Source organism: Lissotriton helveticus, chromosome 10, assembly GCF_964261635.1.
Source record: "Lissotriton helveticus chromosome 10, aLisHel1.1, whole genome shotgun sequence".
NCBI lineage: Eukaryota > Metazoa > Chordata > Amphibia > Caudata > Salamandridae > Lissotriton > Lissotriton helveticus.
Window position 1 is genome coordinate 1,479,727 of NC_136071.1, and position 24,961 is coordinate 1,504,687.

Sequence of the window (24,961 nt, forward strand, 5' to 3'; positions counted from 1 at the left end):
AGAGAGGCTGAGGGTCAGAGAGAGTGAGGCTGAGGGTCACAGAGGGACAGAGAGAGGGAGGCTGAGGGACAGAGAGGCAGAAGGACAGGGAGAGGCACCAGAGAGACAGCAGGGCAGAGACTTGAGGTGGTAGAAGAGGAGGCACAGACACAAGGGCATGGACAGAGAGAAGATTCTTACCAGGTTCATGCACTTCTGTAAAGCACAGGTACAGCACACAGTGGGTTAGATTTGTACACTTTTATTATTATTAAAATTCTGCACTTATAAAAAGACAATCGCGGTCAATGGTCATCCTGGGACACCCCGAGGTGTCCTGTAACATAGAAAATGTTTCATTAGTAGAGTAACCCGGCTCCGTTAGTGCAAAGTGCTTGCTGGCCAAGGGTCTTTGGCATCCAATAACTTACATGGCGAAAAGGGATCCGGAGAGACCAGGGAGCCAGGAGGGAGCCGGGGAGAGGGGGAAACCAGGAGGGATGAGGGAGCAAGGAGAGGAGAAGGAGCCAGGGAGAGGAGGGAACCAGGAGAGGAGAAGGAGCCAGGGAGAGGAGGGAACCAGGAGAGGAGAAGGAGCCGGACAGACCAGGGAGCCAGGAGAAAGGAGATAACTTGGGAAAGGAGAGAGCCGGGAGACCAGGGAGTCAGGCAGAGGGGAGACCAGGGTCAAAGGGATATGAGAGAGACAAGGGAGATGAGTCGTCGAGTCAGGAGAGAGGAGTGAGCCACATGGAGGGAAGCTTGAGACCTGGGTAGAGGAGGGAGCAAGGGGCGACAAAGGACCGAGGTCGAGGGGAGAAGTATCAAGGGAAGACCAACGATCAAGGCTCAGGAGAGAAGGAATCTAGGGAAAGATGAGGGATCCAGGCAGAGGGGAGAAGGAATCTAGGGGAAGATGAGGAATCCAGGCAGAGGGGAGCTTGAGATCCAAAGTAGAGATCGAGCAGAGTTGAGGGTTCATGGAAACAGCACAAGGAGAGGAGGAATCCAAGGGAGAGGAGACATTCATGGAGGATGAATGCCGGGAAGAGAGAAAGGATCGTGGAAACAGAGCATGAATAAGAGGGATCCAGGGGAGAGGAAAGACCCAGACCAAGGAAAGACCCAGGCCAAGAAAAGAGTGATCATATGAATGGCCCAGGGATGCACAAGAAGTTAGTGGGGATTGGTGTATCCTGGGAAGAGGAGGGACCCAAAAAGAGAAACCAGAGTACGGGAAGGTTTCTGCAGGATTGTCACATTGCTTCAAGCTAAATTTAAATCGTCTAGTGGCTCCTGAAAAGTGACTGCTCCATCAGACTCCAGTAGATCAGGTCCTTGCTGAGGGCGTACAGAGACGCGTGGCAGCTCCTGTACAACGAGAGAAAAGAACCTCTGCAAAGAGGCAGGGCACGGTCCAGGGAGAGCTGGGAGATTTCTGGGATAAACATGGGAGGAGGGAAGAAGAGGCGATGTTTATTTAAGCGGTGAAGGGTCCAGATTGTAAATTCTGTTAAACATCGGGATAAGGCCTGGGACAGAGGTCTTGAACATGGATTCATCTGGTATGAGGGCAGCCCTAGAGATTATAGGTCGGGCAGGAGGAGAGGAGGCGGGGACAGAAGGCCCACAGGGTCCATCGAGGAGGAGAGTTGATGGCTTCAGAGATGGGTCTTTGAGTGAGCTTAAGGCTTGGCAGGGGATAGTGAGATAGACTATGAGACAGGTACCTGGGGATTCATGGAGGGAGGGAGATGGTGCGAAGGGAGACTTGGCAAGGGCAGCTGGGAGTACTCATGGGCTGGGGAAAAATCTCTTATACACCAAGTGAACAATGACAATGACCAGCATCTCAGAGGTGCTGCTCAGGGCTACGATGAAGGGTGCCTGGGAGGCGTAGTCTGCCTCCGCCCGTCGAAAGGAAAGTTGCAGGACAGCCAAAGCCAGCAGGCTGTTCTGCACTCCCACCTCAATGCTGACAGTCCGGCGATGGGGCAACACGAGCCCAAAGCAGCGGGCTAGCGTATAGCCCAGCACCAGTCCGAAAAGGGGCACCGAAATACCAGCAAGCACAATGGAGGGACGCACGTCGGCCAGGATGAAGGCCCCCATCTGGTAGGCCATGAAGAGACCCCCCACTATTAGCATAAAACTGAAGGGCTTGATCAGCAACAGCAGACCACGTGACACGCGTGGCAGGTGGCACTTCACAAGCAGTCCTGTGGAGATGGGGATCGCGATGAAGAGCAGAGTGACCAGGATCTTCAGGAATGGCACGTGGAGAGTCTCGTGCACGCCCAGCAGGCGGCTGTAGATGGCAGAGGACAGCGGCATGAGTCCTGTGGCTGCCACGGTGGAGAGCAGAGTCATGCATATGGCAAGTGTGACGTCCCCGCCCAGCAGGAGGCTGTACAGGTATCCTCCACCCCCGCCAGGTGAGGAGCAGGTCATGACCAGACCCAAGGCCAGGGGCTTATCCAGCGAGAAGAGCAGTGAGAGCACGTAGGCGTAGAAGGGCATGACGACGAACTGAGAGACGATGCCCAGCAGCACCGGCTGGGGCTGCCGCAGCAGGCTCCGGAGCACCTCCTCTTCCACCTTGCAGCCAAAGGCGCACTTGTTGACAAAGATGAGGGGCAGTAAGACATACAGCAATGGGTTCTCTGAGAAGTGGCCCAGTCCCCCAGAGCCCGGGGGCACCGCGTCTTCATCAGGCGCCACCTTGATGCGGAAGTCTCTGCGCTCCTCGATAAGAACAGGCTGCCCAGAGTCCTGCTGCCCCCCCAGCAGCTGCACCAGCAGTGGCGCCATTCCAGAAGTGCCGGACCGGATGCTGACCACGTAGCTGCTGCCCTGCTGCCCAGCCCGGCTGGTGTCGCTCACGTTCTCAATGGTCAGCACGGCTGGGTCCAGGGATGCGACAGACAGCGAGAGCCGGTATGAGGGGCCCCCCTGGGTCGTGTAGTGGCTGGCAATGACTAGGATGCCTTGCTTCTTCTCTGGGAATGAGAACTCCTGCGAGCTGCCATCACCGATGTGCAGGTAGCCTGTGTGGCTGACATTGTCCCCAGAAGAGCCCGGGCTGGTGACTGTCTGGCACTGACTGCGCCAAAGGAGAGTGGTCAGTAGTAGGACAGTCACGACCATGGTGGGGAATGACGGAGGCAGTAACCACAAGCTGCCCGGGAGTCCACCCACCTCTCCTGGCCTAGCACTGTTGAGGCCGCTCTCTCAGAGCATGGGTCGCATGGCTTCAGGGCTGCGGGCGGGTAGCCACAGCCAGTCCTCGCCCTCTTCTTCCAATTGCTCAGTCATTTCTGGCCTCAGATACTTCCTGCATCTCGAGGTAGCACTGGGGGAGGGGGAGGGGGAGGCTCAGTCCTCTGCACCACTTCTGCTTTTCAGGTCGGTTGAATGCCTTCACCATCAGATGTGGGAGACGCCTGCAGAGCAAACACAAGGAAAGTTACTCAGAGATATTCTGGGTTAGCACTGGAGCAAAGGTGTGGGCGGAGAACAGCAGGGTTGTTATCAAGCACTCGTGAAAGGATTAGGGCAGCAGTTAGAGCTTCTTCTGCTGGGTCCACCCTCAAGTAAAATGTCACAAATCCTAATTCTTACCAGAGCCCTGGGCCACTAAGAGGGCTCGACGATGGTAGACACTGAAGTTCCCCTGGGTAGGGTCCATGTTAGGGCAAGACACCAGTGGACGGTTTACAGTCCAACACAGAGGAAACACCGGGGGCATCAGAGCCAACATCGGAGAAAGGTTTAAGGCAACACTGGGGAAAGTTTGTGGCAACACACAGAAAGGTGAGAGACAACATAAGGTAAAGTTAGGGCAAAACACAAAGGTCAGAGGCTAGAGCCAACTTGTGTGAAAGATTTGAAGCAAGAGACACAAATGTTAAAGCCAATATTGAGGAAGGGGTAGGGGAAAGACACTGGACGTTCAGAGACAATATCGTCGAAGGTTTGCAGCATTATCGGGGAGGGGCTAAGGCAACACACAGGGATGTCAGAGGCAACATTGGGGGAGGGTTAGGGTCAAACCCAGAGGACGGGTTAGCTTAAGACGCAGGGGTATCGAAGCCAACATTGGGGGAGGGTTAGGGCAACACACAGGGAGGTCAGAGCCAAAATTGAGGCGTGGAAGGGCTACAAAAAGGGGCGGGGTCAGAGTCAGCAATGAGTAAGGGTTGTGGCAAGACACGAAAGGATTAAAGGCAAGACATACAAGGGTCAGAGCAAGCACTGGGGAAGAGTTGCGGCAACACGCAGGGAGAGGTGACAGAGCCAACACTGTGGAGCAGTTATGGGAGGAAGGGTTAAGGCAACACAAAGGGCGGGTCAGAGTTAACAATGGGGAAGGGCTGGGGCAACACACATGGGGATGGTTGTGGGTTACAGCCAGCACAGCAGGAGGGTTAGGCCTACACACAACAGGGTCAAGGCCAACACTGGAGGAAGGTTAAGGCAACACAAAGCAAGTCCGAGCCAACACCTGGGAACAGTCAGAGCCAACATCTGGGAACAGTCAGAGCCAACATGGGGGAGGAGTTAGGGCAACAAACGGGAGGGGAGAGCCAACACCAGGGATGGGTTAGGGCAACACAGGCGAAGGGTTAGAGCAACACGCAGGTAGGTCAGACAGCATTAGGGAAATGTTATGGCAGCACACAGGGGGTTCAGAGACAACATGGGGAAAGGATAAGGGCAAGACACCAGTGAAAGAATTAAGATCGAACACAGAAGAACGGTTTGGGCAAGACACACAAGGGCCAGAGCCAACAGCAACACAAAGTGGAGATTAGAGCCAACATTGGAGAACGGTTGGGGCAACAAACGGGGGGAGGGGGGGTTCAGAGCCAACATTGGGAAAGGGTTAGGACAACACACAGTGGGGTTGAAGCCAACTAAGGGGGAGGGTTATGGCAAATCAAAGGGGGTCAGAGGGTTATGGTAACACAATTGTGCAAAAGCCAATATAAGGGATCAGGCGGGCAACTAGAGCCAATATTTCGGGGGGGGGGGGGGGGGGGCTAATTCTTCCACCTTAGACAGAGTGGCTGTAAGAAGGCGTCAGCACACAACAAAAGCCTCATTTGCAAGTAAATGGTCCTTTAAAGACCTGTTAAGTACTCGGGTGCGGCTGCAATAAGATGTCTCTGCCCCGGCTGACGGACACGACGCGGGGGGGGGGCTGAAGCCCCGTGAGCCCAATGGGTGTTGCGCGCCTGTAAGGGATGGGTAGGGCAAGGGGAGCTCAGAGCCAACATGGGGAGGGTTATGGCAACACGTGACTCATGACAGTAAAAGGGGAATTAGGTTACCAGAGGGCCCCGTCTAAAGGAGGGGAAAGGTTCATCCAAGGCACAAGAGGATTGGATCAAAAATAAGAACAGTCCTGTGACAATACTCGGGATAGGTAAGAGGAGCGTCAGACCCAACAGAGTGAGATGGGTGATATTTTGAAATAGAAGTGTGGGATCCCACTCTGGGGTGGGGGGAGGGAGAAGTTATGACAGGACAGATTGGAGCCACTTGCAGCACTAGAGATGTCTTAGGACAGGACAGACAAGAGCCTATAGGAACACAGGAGAAGTGTTTGAGCAGGATTGACAACAGCTAATCAGGACACCAGAGATGCCTTTGAACATAATCAAACTCTACTTACTGTAAATGATCTTAAATCTGCAACACAAGCGCTGGTGTTGTCTAGATTAGACTGCGGGAGTGCCACCTGCACAATCCCCCCTTGCTCCCCTTAGAACCACTCTCAATACAGCAAAATTGTCAGGAGAATCAAAATATATGACTACGTCTCCCCTGCCATGAAAGAACTGAACTGGCTCCCACTTGAAGCTCGCTGCCTCTTCGGAACTGATTGTCTCACTCATAAAGCCCTTCACACCGAGAAACCAGCCTACCTCGCCTCAAAACTCAACAAGACAGGTCAGACAAGGAACCTAAGGAGCTCCAACTCCCCATCTCTTCATTCCTCCCAAAGCCCACAAACAAAAAACCCAGGCACGCTCCTTCTCGAGCAACGCACCAAAAATATGGAACTCCATTCCAGTACATATCAAGACAAACCTCTTGTTCCCAGGTTTCAAGAGACGGCTAAAGGATCTTCTCCTCAACCAACATCTCAACTAGCAGAACATCAGTCGCCCTTCAAGACATGACCTCAACCCTTAGCTCTCCTTCTACCCCTTCCCTGTTATTTTTCCTCCATCATGCTCAACCTCGGACTTGTTTTGATTTGATTCAGCTGTTCTGATTATACGCATTATTTGTTGAACATGTACTGAGGCAAAGCACTTGGATACACAAAAATACAGAAACAAGGGAAGACTTCGGGGGCATGGGCAACAAAATGGCCGACAAACATCTTCTTGCTTTGGCTCCACTGGTCTGTCGTTAGCCTGGCAGAACTGTCAGCCTGGCTTGCACTCAGTGAGCCGACAGAGAGCCACAGCCCGCCACAGCCCACCTACCTACTGTTGAGGACAGAGAGGTGCAGGAGATGTGGGGTGAGGCTCTGGCATCCTTCAGTGAGGTTACCACACCCGGTGCGGACTAGGCACATTGGGCTGCCAGGAGAGAGAGTGAGGCCTACCTGCAGAGCCCGGAGAAGCGGGAAGTACACGGAAGGTGCTCCAGTACATGTATTTTGGGAGGCTCCTCCCTGAGAGACAGCAGCAGATGAGCTTAGGGGATCTGCAGAAGCGCCAAAGGAGAAAAATGAAAGCCTACCCCCAACCTCATTCCAAAGGGACAAGGAAAATCCCTGACACGCCAAACACCGTGACATGGTACAAAAGGGGGTGGTGATGGACGGAGCATCTGAATCAATCAAACACTCACACCCAGTCAAAAGATCTGGGTTTAATCCACCACCGTTCTTTAGCCCACTCTGCCACCCCAGTTCAGACATGGCTATATGCAAATCAGTCTGACCCTGTGCCTCATGGGAACAGTCCAGCCCGAACTGCCAAGCCATGCCTTCCCTGGACCGGAAACAAGCTTCCCAGGACTGGTTTCTGGCATTTCTGGCATTCCAGCCATCTTCAGCCTGGCTTGCTTGAATCCAGTGGCAAAGTGAGCAAGGGACTCACGTCTGAGCATACCCTGCCACACTTATGGCGGCCAAAGCGGTACAAAAGGGGGTGGTTATGGACGGAGCATCTGAACCAATCAAACACTCACACCCAGTCAAAAGATCTGGGTTTGATCCATCGCCGTTCTTTAGCCCACTCTGCCACTCCAGTTCAGACATGGCTATATGCAAATCAGTCTGACCCTGTGCCTCATGGGAACAGTCCAGCCCGAACTGCCAAGCCATGTCTTCCCTGAACCGTGACATGAGCAGTAAGGAGAGGGTGCGACTGGGGTGGGCCGATCGAGTGGTGAGGCTGGCTATTGGGAACGGAGAACAGTGGGGCTGTGCCAAATGCAGCAGCACCTCGGAACAGACCTGCTAAGTGGTGCTGACTGCGGCCCTGTTTCTCGGAGACGCAGACCAGTGGTCGGTCCAAGACTGGGACTGTAACAAGGGACCGTCAAACTGAGGGTGCTCAATGCCAGCCCGGGGGATAATTCTTCAGCTTCTCACTGAACTTCTGAATAGAGGCCACTTATGAGGAGTAGAGGGCTCCACATAACCCCATCAGGAGAGAATAGAGGAGTCTGAGACACTCCTCCACACCCCGGTTGCTGGCAGAGATAGAGACACTGGGTTCCCCATTGTGGGACCTCAAAGTGGCTCACTCAACTGTAGCCTGAAGACATGACCCAACACAGCCATTTACGAAGGCCACATTTAGGACTCAAGCCTAGGCGAGCAGTAGTCAATTTGGTGGATGAGACAACCTCCCTGAGAAATGCAGAGGCCCTTACGGGTGTCCTTGCTCTGGGAGACCCTTGAACACTCTGGAGCCACACGACTCCTTGGCAGATACACCTACAATCACCACAGAGGGCAACAGTACACACCCTGAGGAACAGAGGGCACTGGGGGTGGAGAACGCCTCGGCCTGAAAGCACCCTGACACCTAGCTGCTAAATCCAGGGGGTCGAAGAGACCTTAAGGTACAGACAGACCTTCAGCCTGCGACTCCTAGTCCGCCTTGTCCAACTCTCATTATGACATCATTCAGGAACCTCCGCCCCTCTGCCCCACCCGATGGAGATTCTGAAGCCAGATCAGACATACAGGGGCACCCACAGAAATTAACTCCAGCATCCTGTCTCACGAAAGGCATTTAAGCTACGAGATCTTGACAGCGGGTGATGTGCAGGAGAGAGGGGCTGGTCTTGCTGAAGAGACCTCATAAATAGGGTAAAGACTCACAACTGGACAGACTCGCCCCACCCACAACCTACAATAACTGAAGGCCCCCGGTAACCACAGGCTCAGAGTGGCCAAGGATAAGGACTCCAAGCAGCAGAAGCAAGGCAAGATGGACAGGTACACAAAAATGGTGGCCCCTTAGAGAGGCGCAGAGAAAGAGTTATCTCATAGGCCGGATAATGCGGTGTCTCTGCAGGCCATCCGCGCTTCGAGGGAGACCCTAGAGAGCAAGATAGGCGAAGTCCACACAGATGTTAACCTAATTCGCCAGGATCTTCATATGGTTTCAGAGAAAGTACCACAAACGGAAAGCAGAATCTCGGAGGTGGAAGATGCGACCCATAATAGGCGCAAGGAGCTCATGGATCTACATACTACCCTGAAAGAAGCGGCCTGGAGAGTGGATGACCCAGAGAATCATACAAGAAGAAACAATCTGCAATTTGTGGGATTTCCGGTGGGGGCTGAGTAAACAGGGGCTTTTCTAGAGAAATGGCTGAAAGTCTCACTCCCTTCGGAACAATTTTCAACCGGTTTTGTGATTGAGAGAGCACATAGAGCTCTCAGCGCTAAACCACCTGTGGGAGCATCTCAAAGACCCCTCATTGCCCGCGTCCATAACTACCAAGAAAGGGACTTGATCTTGAGAGAGGTACGACAAATGGGAGAAATTCGATACAAACATGCAAAAATAATGGTCTTTCTTGATTATTCACGAGAAGTACAAAAGCAAAGGCACACTTTTGACTCTGTCAAAATAAAACTCAGGGCCATTAACATACAGTACATCCCAGCAAAACTCAAAGTAATATATGAGGGGATAACAGCATTTTTCCACACGCTGGATAAGGCCTGTTCACAGCTAAACTCAAAGTAATATATGAAGGGAGAACAGCCTTTTTCCACACGCTGGAGGAGGCCTAGACCTAGAATAGAGGAATGCCGACCCATTAGACTTGAGAGTTCGGTCTGGATCCAATGTCCTACTGCTTCGCAACAAAGCACATGGCCCAAATTGCAAAGAATAAACAGGCATCGGCGGGAGACCAATTTCAGCAAGAAACTAAATAAAACCCCTCTTATACCTCAGCAATGCCCTTCAAAACCTGGCCTATCTTCAGACACAGAGGCTGGCAAGACTCCGAACATGAGAATGAAATTCCAAGGAGCACGCAAAGGACATGCCCATACAGACTTTTCCGACCAGGTCCAGTCCATAGATTCTGAAACAGACCACCCAATGCTGGTATCCATTGTCAACATAGAAACAGGAACATTGGGCAAAGCACCCAGTGAAACTGAAACAACTGCACAGAGAGAGGAGAAAATTGAGTGTCTGCTTAGACTGGCCAGCGGAGCCTTAGTGGAGATGTCGGCACCTGGTTCACTACCTGAACTGTTTGGAACAGCAGAGCCACGTCACAGTGACCATTGTTTCTTAATAATAGTTTTTCTTCCTCTACCCCACAGGTTTCAATTAAGGTGGGAGGTCTCTAGAGTTTAAAAGGGAAGGAGGGTATTGTTAAGAGGAATGGGTGGGAGACAGTCTTCTACGACCTGCCCGCGACACAGTTGTTATGTTGACGAATCAAAGTAAGTAAGTGGGGGAGAGTGGGGATGGAGGGGAAGAGGGTTGACTTTTTGCTGTTGGACAGGGGATACAGAGTATTGGCACACAAGCAGCAATGCTGACAGGCACACCAATGCAGACTAAATGTCCAACTACAGAGGCCGGAGAATACCACTTAGATGAACGAGTCCGGCAGGACTGACTGACCAAGAGCGGTATTTACTGCTGTCATGGAACATTAACAGGCTGAGGAGTAAGATTAAACGTGGCCTGATCTCTGAATACATCAAGAGGTTAAAATCCGACATAATCCTATTACGATAAACATACCTCTGTGCCATCCAATGTGGATTTCTTGGTAGAGGTGCATATAGGACCCTGGTCCATGCATGGGAGAGGATGACTGCCCAGTGGAGGGAGTCTGTTCCTTGCTTCCTGCACTACACCTGAAGCCCAACTGGCACAGAACAACTGTGAGCAGCAGCTCAACGGGAAAGACCCTGTGTTGTGGAGACCGTCACGGCCATGTCTAGTTCCAGACTACAGCTAGTGTACTCTACAACAAAGAAGAGGAGGACTGCCTTGAGTGGGGAGAGCCTCTTCCTACTTGAAGACCAGCTAACAAAGACTCTCCTTGCACCTTCTAGTTAGTTTGCATAAAAGTATAGCATTACACTCAGCAAACATTTAGCCTACAAGTATCCGCTTCTTGTAATTAAAACGATGCTCCTTTTATTCTGAGCATCTCCATTATGCTTAATACCGTTCTTTACTTTTAGGGTTTGCACCAACTATGCCTCTGGAAACATCTTTTTCAAGAAAGAGCCCCGAAGAACAGTCTTTTATCATTACAAAGTTTTATGTAAAAGTCTCACTAGGAGGCAATTTAATATTCACCCTTAGTTAGAGATACAGAAAGTTTGGGGTTCTTCTAAATTCCATAGTATCCTATTCAAATAACTGTGACTAAGAGAACAGTTTGTGGCGTAAAGACAATGTTGTATGAATGAAACAAAACATGCTCATGTCAAAGAAGGAATCATAATTTCCGCTCTGGTTTGAATTATATTTAAATATGTTGGGTTTATGCTTCTTTCTGCATAGAAAATCCTTTCCCCCAGTACATTAAATACTATCTGGACAACAGTATCACCTATTTAGTGACTGAATAAAGTATTGAACAGCTGACAGCGAACTGCTGAAAAGTGCCCAGACCTATGTTGCATCGCAATTGTAACAATAAGAAATTGTGATCCATTTAAGCTACACAATCGCAACCATGGCCTACCACAGGACCTGGAGATAACCCCATGTGTTTAAGACAAAAAGGAAGGTGCACTACATAACAAGCATTGGCATAGCCAATAGGTCTCGCCTTTGGGACCTTATAAGTATTTAGTTATGCAGCACAATATCCTTACTGCAACGACATTAACTGTTGCATGGCTAAACACTTATAAGGTCCTAAAGGCGAGACCTATGGGCTATGCCAATGCTTGTTACAACCTGCATGCCAAAGAGGAGGAAAGTGAAGGAGCGAATACAAGAGAGAAAGAATGGAAGAAGCAATGGCAGATTGAACTCAAGTGGGGGAGTGAGTGAGAGAAGAGAGAACGATAGGAGAGAGAATGAAGGGGGAGAGAGAGAGAGAGAGAAAGAAGGGGGGAGAAAGAGAAGGAGAGAAAGGGAGGAGACAGAGAATTAAGGAGAGAGAGAGAAAGAATAGAGATAGAGAATTAGAGCGGGGCGAGAAAGAGAGAGGGAGAGACAGAGAGAGAGAGGGAGGGGGAGATAGAGAGCGAGAGAGAGAAAGAGAGTGGGGGAGAGAGACATAGGGAAGAAGTAATGCAAAAAAAGTAATAGCCAATGGAATAAACTTGTGATAGTAATTTCCAAGAAACAATCCCAAATTAAATTTGGAAAATCCCTTAAAACCTGGCTATTTTTTTCTTCAGAATATTTTATGAATCTTCAGTAAATACAGTAAAAAGGAAACCCCTACAAAATAAACATAAGTAAAAATGCAGTCTGTTTGTTTTCCTATTTGCGTGTACCTTAAAGTAATCATAGTATGCGAGCAAACAGGGAAAGATCCGATACACAAGTGTAGGGGCATTTTGTTACAGCGATTTCTTGATTGTATGCCTTAGCAATTGTTAGAAATGGACAAGTAGGAACAAATGGAAAGTGGTGGGCATGGCTGACCAACGTGACTAAATACAACAAACCTCGGAGAGCAGCGCATGCCTGCTACCAGGCTCAACGTAAAAAAAAGCAAAAAAATTTGGATCATGGAGAGGAAACCCCAATCTAGTGTTCTTTTGATGCAGCCCCAATTGCCCAAGCAGTTCAGAAAAATGCGTGGGTGCTGTTCTTACTGTCAAGGCTATGTCGTTCCAAAGATTGGGGCTGGCAGCAATCAGTGGGTGGGAGCGAGTGTAACGCAGGTCTAGCTTGCCAAATGATCTGTAGCGGATAATAAGTAGGATTAGGATATGTGACTGACCAACAGCAGGGGCATGCTTGAAGAGAACCAGAGACGAAATTACTGGACGAGCCGCAGGGACTCAAGTAGGTTGTAGCGGTGTCTAATGTAATCAGACCGAGGCGTCTTAGGGAAAGAATCCAAGTGTGGTGGCGGCAAGCTGGGGAGGAGGCACAGCATTAATGAGGGTATGCGAGGCGCCGAGGATGGCTGCGTGAAGAAGCGCGGGGGACTTACTTAAAAGACCGCAGGGGGCCATGCACGAGGTGCTTCAGGTCCCATGTTGCATAAATCACCGGGGAGGACAGGCTCTTGACTGGCGTGTGTGTGTTACAATTTCTAAAAGAATGGAAGACGATTAGTGGTAGATGTGATGAGCGCAGCAGGGGATGCTGGGCTCAGCCGAAATTACTTATAGTGGCGCCGGGTTAGTGAGCGTGGTGCACCGGAGGGGTTCGGTGTCACCGAGGGAGAAATCCTCACAAACTCTTCTACAAGGGCGGAAGGGAAATAGGGAGGTGCGGGTGGAAGGCACATGAGTGAGTCGGGGCAGAGGCCGATGCACATGTGCAAGTTAGTATAGGGCATGGTGTGCACCTGGGCCAAGCTGCAAGGGCGCACAAGAGACACCATGTTGTGTAGTAGAAGGATGCCGTAGATAGAGGCATCTGAAGTCAAATAGACATGGAGAAAGGGCTGTCGTGAATAAGCAAGTTAATTAGAGGGGGCAAAATGCATTACATGGGGAGGGATGCAAAGTATACAACGGGCGATGCAAGATTGAACAAGCAGAAACACGAGAGACGGCCTGCGGCCGTCAAAGTGAAGTGGACACGGCGGGCAGGGGAGGGGGCGGAGCGGAGCGGGGAGAGCGGCATGAGGGTGTGAAGCAGCAGGGGCCTGAGACGAGGCCACCTTGCCTTTGATGTGGTAATGCGAGGCAAGCGGCTGGTGGCATTGTGCACGCGCTTTCACGTGCACTGGAAGAAATCGCCTGGGAATCGCCTGATCTCGGTAAGCTCTGTTTAAGCCGCAATAGATCGAGCTCCCGCTCTCAATGCGCATGCGCATTGAGATAGGTCGCTCGACCTAAAAAGCCAATAAGAGGTAAGTTCTTTGGAGGTTCTTCTTTTTATTGAATTTCTGTTGAAAACAACAACGGCACACAACCAACGCGTTTCATTCCCCCGTGCCATGGGAACTTCGTCAGGGCTAATAGAATGAAAAGAGGGGTTTCCAATAGCAGGACCAAGATGTGGTGTGTATCCGTACGTAGAAGCCAATGAGCGTCACACTAGAAAGGCGATCGTAACCCTATTGGAAAGAAGAAAATCTTTTGCAATGCAAATGAAGGGAACCTGATGATTCATAAAGGTTCAAGTAGATGCTATATGAGACCTTTTTCAGGAATCCCAAATAAAGTAAGATAACAGGCAAACATATATATTCTTGTGACCCCACTGTAGGTATGATCTCCTTCTTAAACACGTAACAATGGGCAGCAATATCAAAGAAGTGGGGTCCCAAAAAGTTGAAAAACAATGTCCGTACAAGTACGAGTCAGCAATTCCATGATACGAAGCCGACCGGCATAGTAGCACGTCTCTCCAACGGCGCTGTGTGGAAGGACTAAGAGCAAAGGGCCCGAGACCCCTTGCTGAATAAAACAAATATGGAGGCTGTTGAATAGTGGAACGGGCCACTGGAAAAGGTTGTCCTTTTGTGACACCTCACTGGGGGCTGCCTTGGATGAGAAAAAGGAATTGAACTTTTGTGATGTCCCTTTCATTCTCGGAGCTGGAAATCAACTGTGCAATAAGCTGCACCTGGAGGCATGGGACTGACCATGCCTGGATAAAACGCAGCCAGTCCACACTGCGAGGAGAGAGTGCAAGATGTCAGTAAGTGCTCTCACATTTCAGGAACAAGGGAGGACAGGGCCCCAGCCTCTCTCAGAGCCATGCCTATTATAAAGTAGAAATGCAAAAAGAATAGTTGATGGACAGAATGCAGAAGAATGTCCTACATTCACCCCAGTACAGAGATCTGGGTCAAAGTCCAGCCGGAACTGAAAGGCCAGGTCCTCCCTGGACTGGAAACAAGCATCCTACAGTCTAAACATTAGTGATGTTAGAAGGGCAGGAAGTGTCCCAGACTGTCTTTCATTACTTATACCAGCTGCTGTTTTAACAGAAGATTGCAGGCCTCGGGTAACCTTCTCTTTGATCATCGGCTGGTATATATTATTGTAAGCAGTGGGACCAGTTTAAACTGCCTTTAACTGAAGGTAACCAGAGGCTGGTGAGCTATTAGCACCACTGGTAATTGGCATGGGATAAAGGGCGCTCTGGGATTGCAAGCCTGCTGCATATTTCTTCACCTACTGATACCAGTTCTACGGAATCTCCTCTGTCGGTCAGAAAAACAGAGGCAAAGCGGGGCAGGCTGTTGATCTTCCAGAAAGGCAAGACTTTCACCATTTATTTACGACCTGCACTAGATCGTGGGCGAATGCATAGAAGCCTGCTAACAAATTGTACAGTTTCAAAGAACTACAAATAAATAAGTTAAACCAGCAATTTAATAATAACAAACTAACCTGGTGTCGAGAAGTGGCGGCTACTGTCGGAGTTCAAGTAGCAGCACTGATACCTTCTCAAAGAGCTCCCAGGAGGCCACATCCCTAACCCAGTGTATCAGGGGGTTAAGTTTGATCAGGGACGGCTGCTGAAGACACCACCCAGTGAGAAGTTGGTAAACGAGCACCCTTCTGATTGACACACAGCCTCCGGAAGCAGAGGGCGGAAGCATACAGCGCCCATGCTGTGGTCATCAGTGAGGGTTCTGGTCACCAGTGGGTGTTGCTCCAAGCATTGCAGGATGCAAGGCTCTGGGCTGGTAAAAGAGGGCGGAAGCATACAGCGCCCATGCTGTGGTCATCAGCGAAGGTTCTGTGTCACAAGTGGTTGTTGCTCTAAGCATTGCAGGATGCAAGGCTCTGGGTTGGCATATTACGAGCACAGAAAAAGCTGCAACAGGGGCACCTGCCACTAGTGCACTTGTCTTAAAGAAGTGCCCTGTCTCTGCCTGACCCTTGCACAGAGCAAGGGTCAGAGTGACTGAAAGGAACCCTTTAAAAGAAGTAGGAGGCAGGAAGGAGGCAAGGAGAGTGTGTGGGGCAGAGCCTTGACACTCCTAATAAGGAACCGCTGCTGGCAGCCACTCCCTCGTTACCCAGTGTGTTATGTTGGTGGAAGCAGCTTCCAGTCCTAGTGGCTAGGGTGTTGTCGGGGGGGGGGCTCAACTGCCAGTTCCCCTGGCTAGTGTGCAGATGGGAGCTGCATACCCAAGTCACACAGATTTCCTGTGGACACTAAAGTCTTCAGAGGCTGCGAGGGAGGGCTGTATTGTGATTGTTCAGACAGGGTAATCATTGTGTCGTAGGATGCTATTGACACACAACAGACAAGTGATCAGAATTTAACTTACAAATGGAAACCACAGAGAATCTGGAGTGCAAATGGAGACTTCAGGCAGTGGTATTCCAGAATGTAGGGGAATCTCTAGTCGAGAGATACTCCTAACTGCAGAGTGAGACATGTAGAGGGTGAAACCCTGGATATCCCTGAATGAAGAGGATGTCTTGAAACTACATGTCCCAGCGAGTATACTATAGATTTGTTGTCAGCATCTTTGATAGCAATTGCACTGTGTCCTCATCTCAAACAGGATTTGGAGGCACTTTGTACAATGTATACACCACGGATTGTTCCTAAATGTCCTGAACCGGGGTCAGATCACACCGCTCTTAAAGAAACCTAGCTCAGATCTAAACCTTCTGTGCAAACACTGTTCAGTTTCAACGTGCCCTGGCGGGGAAAACAACGATATATGCGATTCCTCCCAAAGCATGACCTACAACATGCCAACTTCCTACCTGTTGATCGCCGGGGAACATCAACAACATAAGTGATTCCACCCGATGCATGACCTACAACATGCCAGCGTCATACCTGTTGATCGCCGGGGAACATCAACAACATATGTGATTCCACCCAATGCATGAACTACATAAATGACAATTTCCTACCTGCTGATCACCACAGAAAATCAATGAGATATGTGATTCTCCCAATGCATGACCTACGTAGACGACGATTTCCTACCTGCTGCTCACCAGGGAAAATCGACGTAAGTGATTGCACCCGATGCATGACCTACGTAATTTACAACTGCCTACCAGCTGACAACCAGGGAAAATCAACGACATATGTGATTCCACCCGATGCATGACCTACGTAGACGACGACTTCCTACCTGCTGCTCACCAGGGAAAATTGACGTATGTGATTCCACCCGATGCATGACCTACGTAATTTACAACTTCCTACCTGTTGATCACCAGGGAAAATCAATGATATAGGTTTTTAATTTAATAATTTTATATAGCGATGACAAGACCCTAAGGTATCGGAGTGATTTACATCAGTACATGTTCAACAAATAACGCAGATAATCAGAACAGATTAACTGAATGAAAACAAGTCAAAGGTTGAGCACGATGGAGGATAAATGACAAGGAAGTTGTAGAAGGAGAGCTAAGGGTTGAGGTCATGTCTTGATGGGCGATTGATGTCCTGCTAGTTGAGATGTTGGTGCGTTGCTCGAGAAGGAGCGTGCCTGGGTTTTTGTGTGTGCGCTTTAGGTGGGATGAGGTGCAGGGTGTTTGAGTTTCCTAGGCTTCTCGATGACCTGCCTTTGCGAATTCTGAGGCGAGGTAAGCTGGTTTCCCAGTGTGAAGGGCTTTATGAGCGAGACACGCAGTTCTGAAGCTACAACAAGCAATTGGGAGCCAGTTCAGTTCTTTCAGGGAAAGGGAGATGTGGTCATATTTTTTTATTCTTGTCACCATTCTGGTTGCGGCATTGAGAGTGCTTCTAAGGGGAGCAAGGTGGGATTTCGCAGTGCCTGTGAGGGTGGCATTAACACGTCTAATCTAGAAAACACCAGCGCGTGCGTGGCAGATTTGAGTTAATTCGGCAGTAAGTAGGGGTTGCTATTGTTCAGAAGTTTCAGGTTGTAGAAGGTACTTTTCGCGCTAATCTTTATATGATCTTTCATGATCAGCTTGGAGTCCAGTGTGATTTCTAAGGATTTGGTGGAGTCATCTAGGGAAAGCTTGCACTTAAGAGCGTCAATGGAGTTTAGCCATTCTTGCATCTGGAGGCACTGCTCAGTCTGATCTTGGTTGAGCTTCAGGGAGTTGTGAGGTAGCCAGTGTTGGACTTCTTTGAGGGTGGCAACTAACCGGTGTACATCGCCTAGTGAAGACATTTCCATGTAGAGCTGGGTGTCATCTGCGTATAGATGGAAGGGGATGTTAGCTTGGTTGAGAATGACGGTGAGGGGCTCCATGTAGATATTGAACAGTGTATGCAAGAGGACAGATCCTTGGGGGATGCCCCGGCTGATTGCCGTTGTGTTGGAGGTCAGGTTGTTTACTTTTATTTGCTGAGCGCTGTTTTGTAGAAAAGATGAGAACCAGCGTAAGACCACTCCGTCCACGCCAATCCTTCTTTTGGAGAGACTCAGAGAGGAGATTGTGGTCCACTGTGTCGAAGGCCAACTATAAGTCTAGGAGTAAGAGTATGAAACATCGGTCTGTATCCAGGGATTTGTGTAGGTCGTCAACTATGTTCAGAATAGCGGTTTCCATGCTGCATCCTTTTCTGAAGCCCCACTGAAAAGGATCCAGGAGATTGTTGTTGTCGAAGAGTTGCTTTAGTTGCGTGACAACAAAGCTCTCTAGAGTTTTGGCTAGGAAGGGGAGATTGGAGACAGGTCTTAAGTTTTCAGGATCGTTTGGGTCAACAGTGGCGTGACTTGACCGAATTTGAGGCAGTCTGGCATCACTCCAGTCATCAGGGAACTGTTTATAATCTTAGACCAGAGGAGGGTTAGGGTATGATTGAGGTTTTCTTACTAGGGCTGCTGTGAGGGGGTCTGCAAAGTGGGAGGAAGGTTTGGACATAGCCAACAGAGCAGATATATCTGCCTCTGAGAGTGGGTTGAAAACCTTCCAGCTTGTAGGAAATGCGTGGGGCCCTTGGATTAGATTGCTCCAGTTATTTTCCTGTGGCGAGAGCGTTGGTAGGGTGGCAGTGCGTGGAAAGGCTGGTTATTTTCTTTTCCGGGAGGGAGGTTTCCCTTAGATGACTGGTTGTGATCGTCAAGGGAGCGCTCAATCTTTGAGATTTTATCATTGAAGAAATTGGCACAGTTGCCACACCATTCTTCAGAGGTCTGAGGGGTTTTTTTTTAGGGAAGGCTTAGTGGTTTGTTGTTTGATGATATTGAAAAGCTCTTAGGGGCTGTATTTGGCTTTGTGTAGAACGTTGATGAAGAAGCGGGCTTTAATTCCTGCGTTCCCTCCTGAGTTGGTCCAGTTGGGCTGTGGATGAATTTGTTTTCCAGAGTCTTTCTGCAGCTCAAAGCTTTCTTCTTTCAGTTTTGAGGTTTTTTTTTAACCAGGATCTTGAGGGTGTGTCTCACCCTTTTCACTTTCAGAGGCCCTACTTGGTCCAGTTTGGAGGACATTGTTGAGTTGTAGTGGGTAATTAGTTCAGTTGTTCAGAGGTTATCTGATGAGGGGAGTAGTGATTTCAATCTTTCTTCGAGGTCCGCTAGGTGAATATGCCTTAAGAGTTTTTCGTCCACCAAAGGATTTTTTATGTGTGGGTTGGGAGGTGGACTGTATTGTTACTGTGGAACAGAATGATGTGGTGATCCCACCAGTCGACAGAGAGGATGTTGTCAATAGTTAGTGTTTCTTCCTGAGCTATGATCGCATACAAGGTAGAACCTTTGTTGTGGGTTTGACCTTTGCAAAGCTGAGAGTGACTCTTACTGAGTAAGAGGTCCTTTAAGGACCGGATAAGAGTTTTGCTTTTGTCGCTTCAGTGAAGGTTGAGGTGCCTTAGGATGATGTTTTTGGCGTGCGCGAGTGAATGAGCAGTGGGTTATCAGATCTGCTAGGAGTTCACCGAAGGAGCGTACGGTACGTGGTGGTACTTGGGCAGGTTGCAGTTTATAGTCAAGTTGTCTCTACTCCCAATGCTTGACCTACATACATGACAACTTCCTTCCAGAAGACCACCAGTCAGGTTTCAGATCGGATCTCAGTCCCCAAATGGCAACCCTAAAAGTCCTCCGGACGTCCACCAAATCCTGGACAAACAGAACAGTGACTCACTATACTGGACCGGTCTGATATATTCTTGATATGGCTGATCGCCGACAAATTGCTAGACATGCTGAACTACAGAATGGGACCCAAAGTTAAGTCATACATCGGCCTTCCTTCTTCATGTTCTATCAGAGTCAGATAGTGAAGACTGACAAACGCATCTCAACAATATGTGGCATGACACGCAGCGTCCCTGGAGGATCCATACTCCCCCTGAATCTATTCAAAGTACGTTTAGAACAATTCAGCACTCACTTGTCTGACACAGGAGTCAAAATTCCCCAATATGCAGGTGATACACAACACCCAAAGACATCATTAATAAATAACATTGATCAATCACCAATGATAACATCATCGGATTTCACCCTGGATAATGTTCTACTACTCACACAAATACCCCAAAGAGACAAGACAGTTCAATCATTAAACTTATACTTACATTTGCTAAAGCAAATAAAAATACTTCTATTCCAGAATCAATTAAAAACAGCAATTCATGCCCAATCATCTCCCAGCTTAAATTTGGAAATGCCATTCTAGACAGTAACCAGCTCTCCTCAGCTCTGCACGTCGAAGTGGCCTTTCACTCTAGAGCCAAACTAACCTTTTACAAGAAAAACAAAAATCAGACATCTCGCCTTTCTTACGAGACCTTGACTAGCTACTCCTAAAATCAAAGATCAAATGTAAAACCAGCTGCTTGTTTATAAAGCCGTTCACCCAAGCCAGCCTCCATATTTTGCCAACTTACTTACAATCTCCTATGGTCTGCTTCTACTAAGATACTCACTATAACATGCGACCACTAAATTCAGTACTTATCAAGCAACACAGCAGTCCTTCATCGGAGCAGCAATCAACCTCTCAAACTCACTGTCTGTGTAGCTGAGAAACTAATCCACCCTCCAGTCTTTCACAAAGAGGCTAAAAACTCACTTTTTGAATATATTCTTAAACTAGCTCGCAAAACACAATTCTCTCATGAATACATACGCCTCCTCAGCTCACATTTATGAACGATTACTTCCCTCATCCACTTCCCCAACAACAACGCGCCCTATGTATGTCCTGCTAGAAGCAGAGTTGCTAGTCCACTGGTCAAAGGCTAGTTACAACTGCTCAGAACGCGCCAAGACTTTTATTAATATATTCAAAACCACTAAAGCATCTTCTAAGATATGGCCTGTGAAGTGTTGCATTGTCTTAACCATCTCTAAGTAGACCTAGAATGGGATGAATTGCTATTTGCATAATCATGGTACATGTTTCCCAAACTGTTTGAATAAGAACTGGCTTTCCATATCCTTTTATGTGTGCCTGATTACAGAACATATTCTCACACACACCTTTCCAGCTGTTCCAGTCCTGTGTGGGGTGTCACACAAGGGTGAGCAAGTCACACAACTCTTAGCTCACTGAAGAGAAAAGTCACTTTTTATCTGCTCATACAGGAAATAGCTACCAAATGTCCCAAGAAACAGGAAGCCCCATGCAAAGAGTACTGAAAAGCTCTAGGGTACAAATAACAGCTTGATGAGGCCTACCATGTAACTAGAGCTCTTGAGAAGGAAGATCACAGGAAGGTCAGATCCAACGCTGAGATACAATCTGAGCTGAATAAAAAGCAGAACAAAAGTCACAGAAACCGTAGGTATAAGAGGATTAATCAAGTAAAGCTTAAAGGACAATCAGAGGGTCTGCCCAATGAGGGGACAACATATGAACTGTAGAGAGAAGCTATCTGTGGCACAATGCAGTAGTTTTAAGAGATCAAGCGCTTTTAATTATCCAAACATGCCATAACTCTGGAATGAAGTTCATTCTTGTCATAATGTGGCTGCAGAAGAGATTCTGATTTCGAGACAAAAAAACTCCAGGACATAGGAGAGTTGAATGCTACACACATGGGTGTGACCCACCACTGGGGAGGGACACAGGATTGTCGGATCTAAAATTGGAGATGGGTCGGGTTAAGGCAGGTGCAGCATCAGCAACTGTTATCGCAGGAGACTAGCACAACAAGCATTTGCAATACAACAGGTCTCTCTTTGAGCTATAGGCATTGTAAATGACAATGCCTTTTATTTAGGTGTTGTTTTTAAAACAGATAAATAAAAGGTATTGTCATTTTCAATGCCAATAGCCTAAACTCTTGGAAATGCGAGACCTATTGCAATGCAAATGCGTGCTATAAAAGTTTTTAAAGGCATTTGGAGAGAGCGTGGTGCCAAAGCTATTTGAGAAAATAGTGCTTGGAGGCTGTAATTAAAGCCTACCGAGTAACAACACAAGTAACAGGAGATGTTGGCATGGGTGGTTACAAAATGAGACACGGTGGTACTGAGGAGGGAATACTAAGCCTTTTGACCAATGAACAGACACAGTTTACGGTGGACAATGACGGGAAGCAATAATATCGGAGAGTAGGCAAAGCTTCAAGTCCCTACTTCAATACAGCATGCCTCGCAGAGAGCTACCCAGGCTCGACCTGAAACACTGGGATGGGGTTGTGGCAGGACAGCGGAGAGTAACATTAATCACGAGGGCAAAGTTAGAGCAGGATGGAGCTGGGTCTAATTGAAGAGATGGGAAGCGTTAAACAGGAAGTAATACATGATACGAGGTAGAGGGCGAGTAACCAAAAGGCCCCTTACAAAGAAAATATATCAGATAAAGTCATGATTGCGTGAGTAAGATCTAGCAGAAGGGGTTGGAGAGCAGTTGATTATTTAATAACAAAACCCCTTGAGCAGTAACAAAGGAGCAGATGTACTAAGAAGACACAAGTAGAGCTGTGGGAAGAGTCTGACCCATGTGTCAGGGAGAGGCACACGTGCAGAAGGGCTGGACATGGTGTCTGGGTGTGTTCCCAGACTGACCTTTCGAGTGTCACAGGGCCGCAGCCCCTCCTCTCTCGCTAGTCTTGCCCTCTCTGGGGGATCCCTGAACTCCTTTGCGGTAGCCTCTCTCTGTCATCTCCCTCTCTCAGTGTGATTTTCTCTCTCCCTGTGATCTTCCTCAGTGCTTCAAAGTCAATGTAGTCTCTCTCTCCTGGCTCTGGACAGATCTCTGATACTTGTTGGGGTGGGGGGGGGGGGGGGGGTCGCTCTCTCTTTCCACGGGATCTTCCTCTCTCGGGGGGGGGGGGGGTGGGGGGGGGGTGAAGGGGGCTCCTGGGGCCGGGTGTCTCTCCCGCCAGCTGGTGATCCCTCTCTGGGGGTGGGTCTTGCTCTCAATCCCTGTATCAGGGTCCCTTCTCTGGGGGCGGTGTGAGGGCTTCTCTCGCTCATCCGGTGGGGGCCCCTGTGTGTTTATGGGGGCTCTCTCTCTCTCATCCAGTGGTAGGCTCTGTGTGTGTGTGGTGGGGAGGGGGGTCCTCACCCTCACTCCCTCGGCGGGGGTCCTGTTTCTCGCTCTGGAGGGGGGGGGAGGGGTCTCTCTCGGGGGGGGGGGGGGGGGGGGGGGTGGTCCTCTACCTCGCTCCCCGGTGGTGCTCTCAGGGGGGTGGGCTCTCTCTATCTCTGTTGTTTTCTTTTCTTCGGGGGGGGGGGGGGGGCTCTCTCGGGGGGTGGGCTCTCTCTATCTCTGTTGTTTTCTTTTCTTCGGGGGGGGGGGGGGGGGGCTCTCTCTATCTCTGTTGTTTCTGTTCTTTCGGGGGGGGGGGGGGTGTCCAGGTCTCCCCCCAGCTCTCGGGGTCTTCCTGTCACTCACCTTAATCCACTCAGGCTGAGCTTCTCTTTAATCGTCTGTTTCCGGCTGTCAGGCGCATTTCCGGCGCACCTTCCCTTTCAACCAATCAGAGAGCTCCACCGTCTGCGTGACTCTGCCCCACTACCGGTCATTTCCTGCCGCCATCTTGTGTGTTCCCGGTCTCCAGGCGGTGGATTAACAATGCGAACCAGGATGGCGGACAGTCAAACCCCCCCCCCAGGTCGGGGCACCCGGGTGCCGCTTCCACGAGTTGATTTTCTTAACATGGCCGTTTCGTAGTTTGTCTGCTTGCTCTAGAATGTGCCCATTCCAACATGGCCGCTGCGTGTACACCTTGATGTGGAATGCACAGAACGTTTAGTGCATGAGAGGAACGTGAGCGCTACCGTTCCAAAATGGCCACCGCACTCAGTGGGCAGAGTGCTGCCGAGGTGCGTTGGCTTTACCATTCCAACATGGCCGCCACGTTCAGTAGGCATAGTGCTATGTCAATGCCCAATTCAAACTAGGCACAATGAGCTCCTTTTCTGACACCTAAGTAGAATGAGAAATTTCCTAGTTATCACAAAGGAAAGTTTCAATTCTATTAAGGACGCGGAGGCGAGGATTATGCATGTCCTTTCTCCATTTTAATGACAGCAAGTTGGAAGTAAACAGAAAAAATACATAGCCAGAACTACATAACCCATGAGGCACAGCAGTAGCCATGGGAGCCAGGCCACCACAGTCCAGCAAACAGCATATAGGTAATTCTATTACAGGACCGGAGGCTTCAGATTATGCTTCTCTTATCTTTACTGCAAAACACAGCAGCCAATGAAAATTCATATTTTCTTGTATAAACAGTATAAACAACTGCACTGGTTAATAAAACGATTAATGTGATGTATTACTGACTTATTCAAGTAATTTCCTAGATTTTGTCACGAGTTACATGCTTAGAAGCGAGCGCTTCGATATTACTGGTTACCTGCCCCCCCGCAGGTTCGCTGTCATTCACGCGATCTTCGCGCAGACTTCAGTGCCCTTGATGGTGATGAGCGACGCTTGATCGCATCAGTTAATGTGGTCTTTGACCAGGTGGATCGGCGGCCGCGTCACTTGAGCCTTGTTCCCGGTAGATTTCATTGTCCCCGTAGTTGCGCGCTGAGCGCCGGCGTCTGGGCTCCCCTGATCGCCCTCTTCCGCCATACGCGCCGGGTGGCTCTCCGCTGACGCGCGTGCCTAAACGCTGTGCATTTGGGCTCGTTTTAAGTAGCGTTTGGGTGGCGCGCCTCAGCGCGAAATTCAAGGCTAAACGACCACTCATTTTCATGCGGTTTTGCCGATCTGCTCAGAAGCGCCTTAGTAGGTTGTAAAATACAGGCCATTAGAGTGTGCACACGCTCAATATATCATATGTACTTGGCCTAGGTCACTGACCTGCGACTACAGCTTTGCTGAGGTGGTTTTTGAACACTGCTAGAGTGGTTTTAGTACTGTGTGCTTGTGGGCTGACCCCCCCACTACCCCGCCTGGTGGTTTTGAACCTGAGATTGCATTTTACATATCTTCATACCACCTGTCAGTATGGAAAACTGGGTTAGATACCCTAATGAGAATGACGAAAAG

The 24,961-nt window shown here is 49.3% G+C and overlaps 1 protein-coding gene across 2 annotated transcripts; it reads right to left on the reverse strand.

The window, feature by feature from the left end:
* Positions 1–225: 225 nt before the first annotated feature.
* Positions 226–23,467, reverse strand: SLC10A3 (solute carrier family 10 member 3). Of its 2 annotated transcripts, XM_078664494.1 has the most exons (3): positions 23,351–23,378; positions 21,184–21,252; positions 226–3,422 (listed from the first exon to the last, which is right to left on the reverse strand). In XM_078664494.1, the coding sequence occupies exon 3, from the start codon at positions 3,124–3,126 to the stop codon at positions 1,774–1,776; it is 1,353 nt and encodes a 450-aa protein (XP_078520620.1). In that variant the 5' UTR covers positions 3,127–3,422; positions 21,184–21,252; positions 23,351–23,378; the 3' UTR covers positions 226–1,773. The 2 variants fall into 2 exon arrangements, with proteins under 2 accessions (XP_078520620.1, XP_078520621.1); XM_078664495.1 differs by lacking the exon at positions 21,184–21,252 and having other exon boundaries at positions 23,351–23,467.
* Between the last annotated feature and the right edge of the window lie 1,494 nt (positions 23,468–24,961).

Bases quoted from the DNA above. Each gene is read 5' to 3' on its own strand.
- SLC10A3 (XM_078664495.1), bottom strand. From the start codon at position 3,126: ATGGTCGTGACTGTCCTACTACTGACCACTCTCCTTTGGCGCAGTCAG.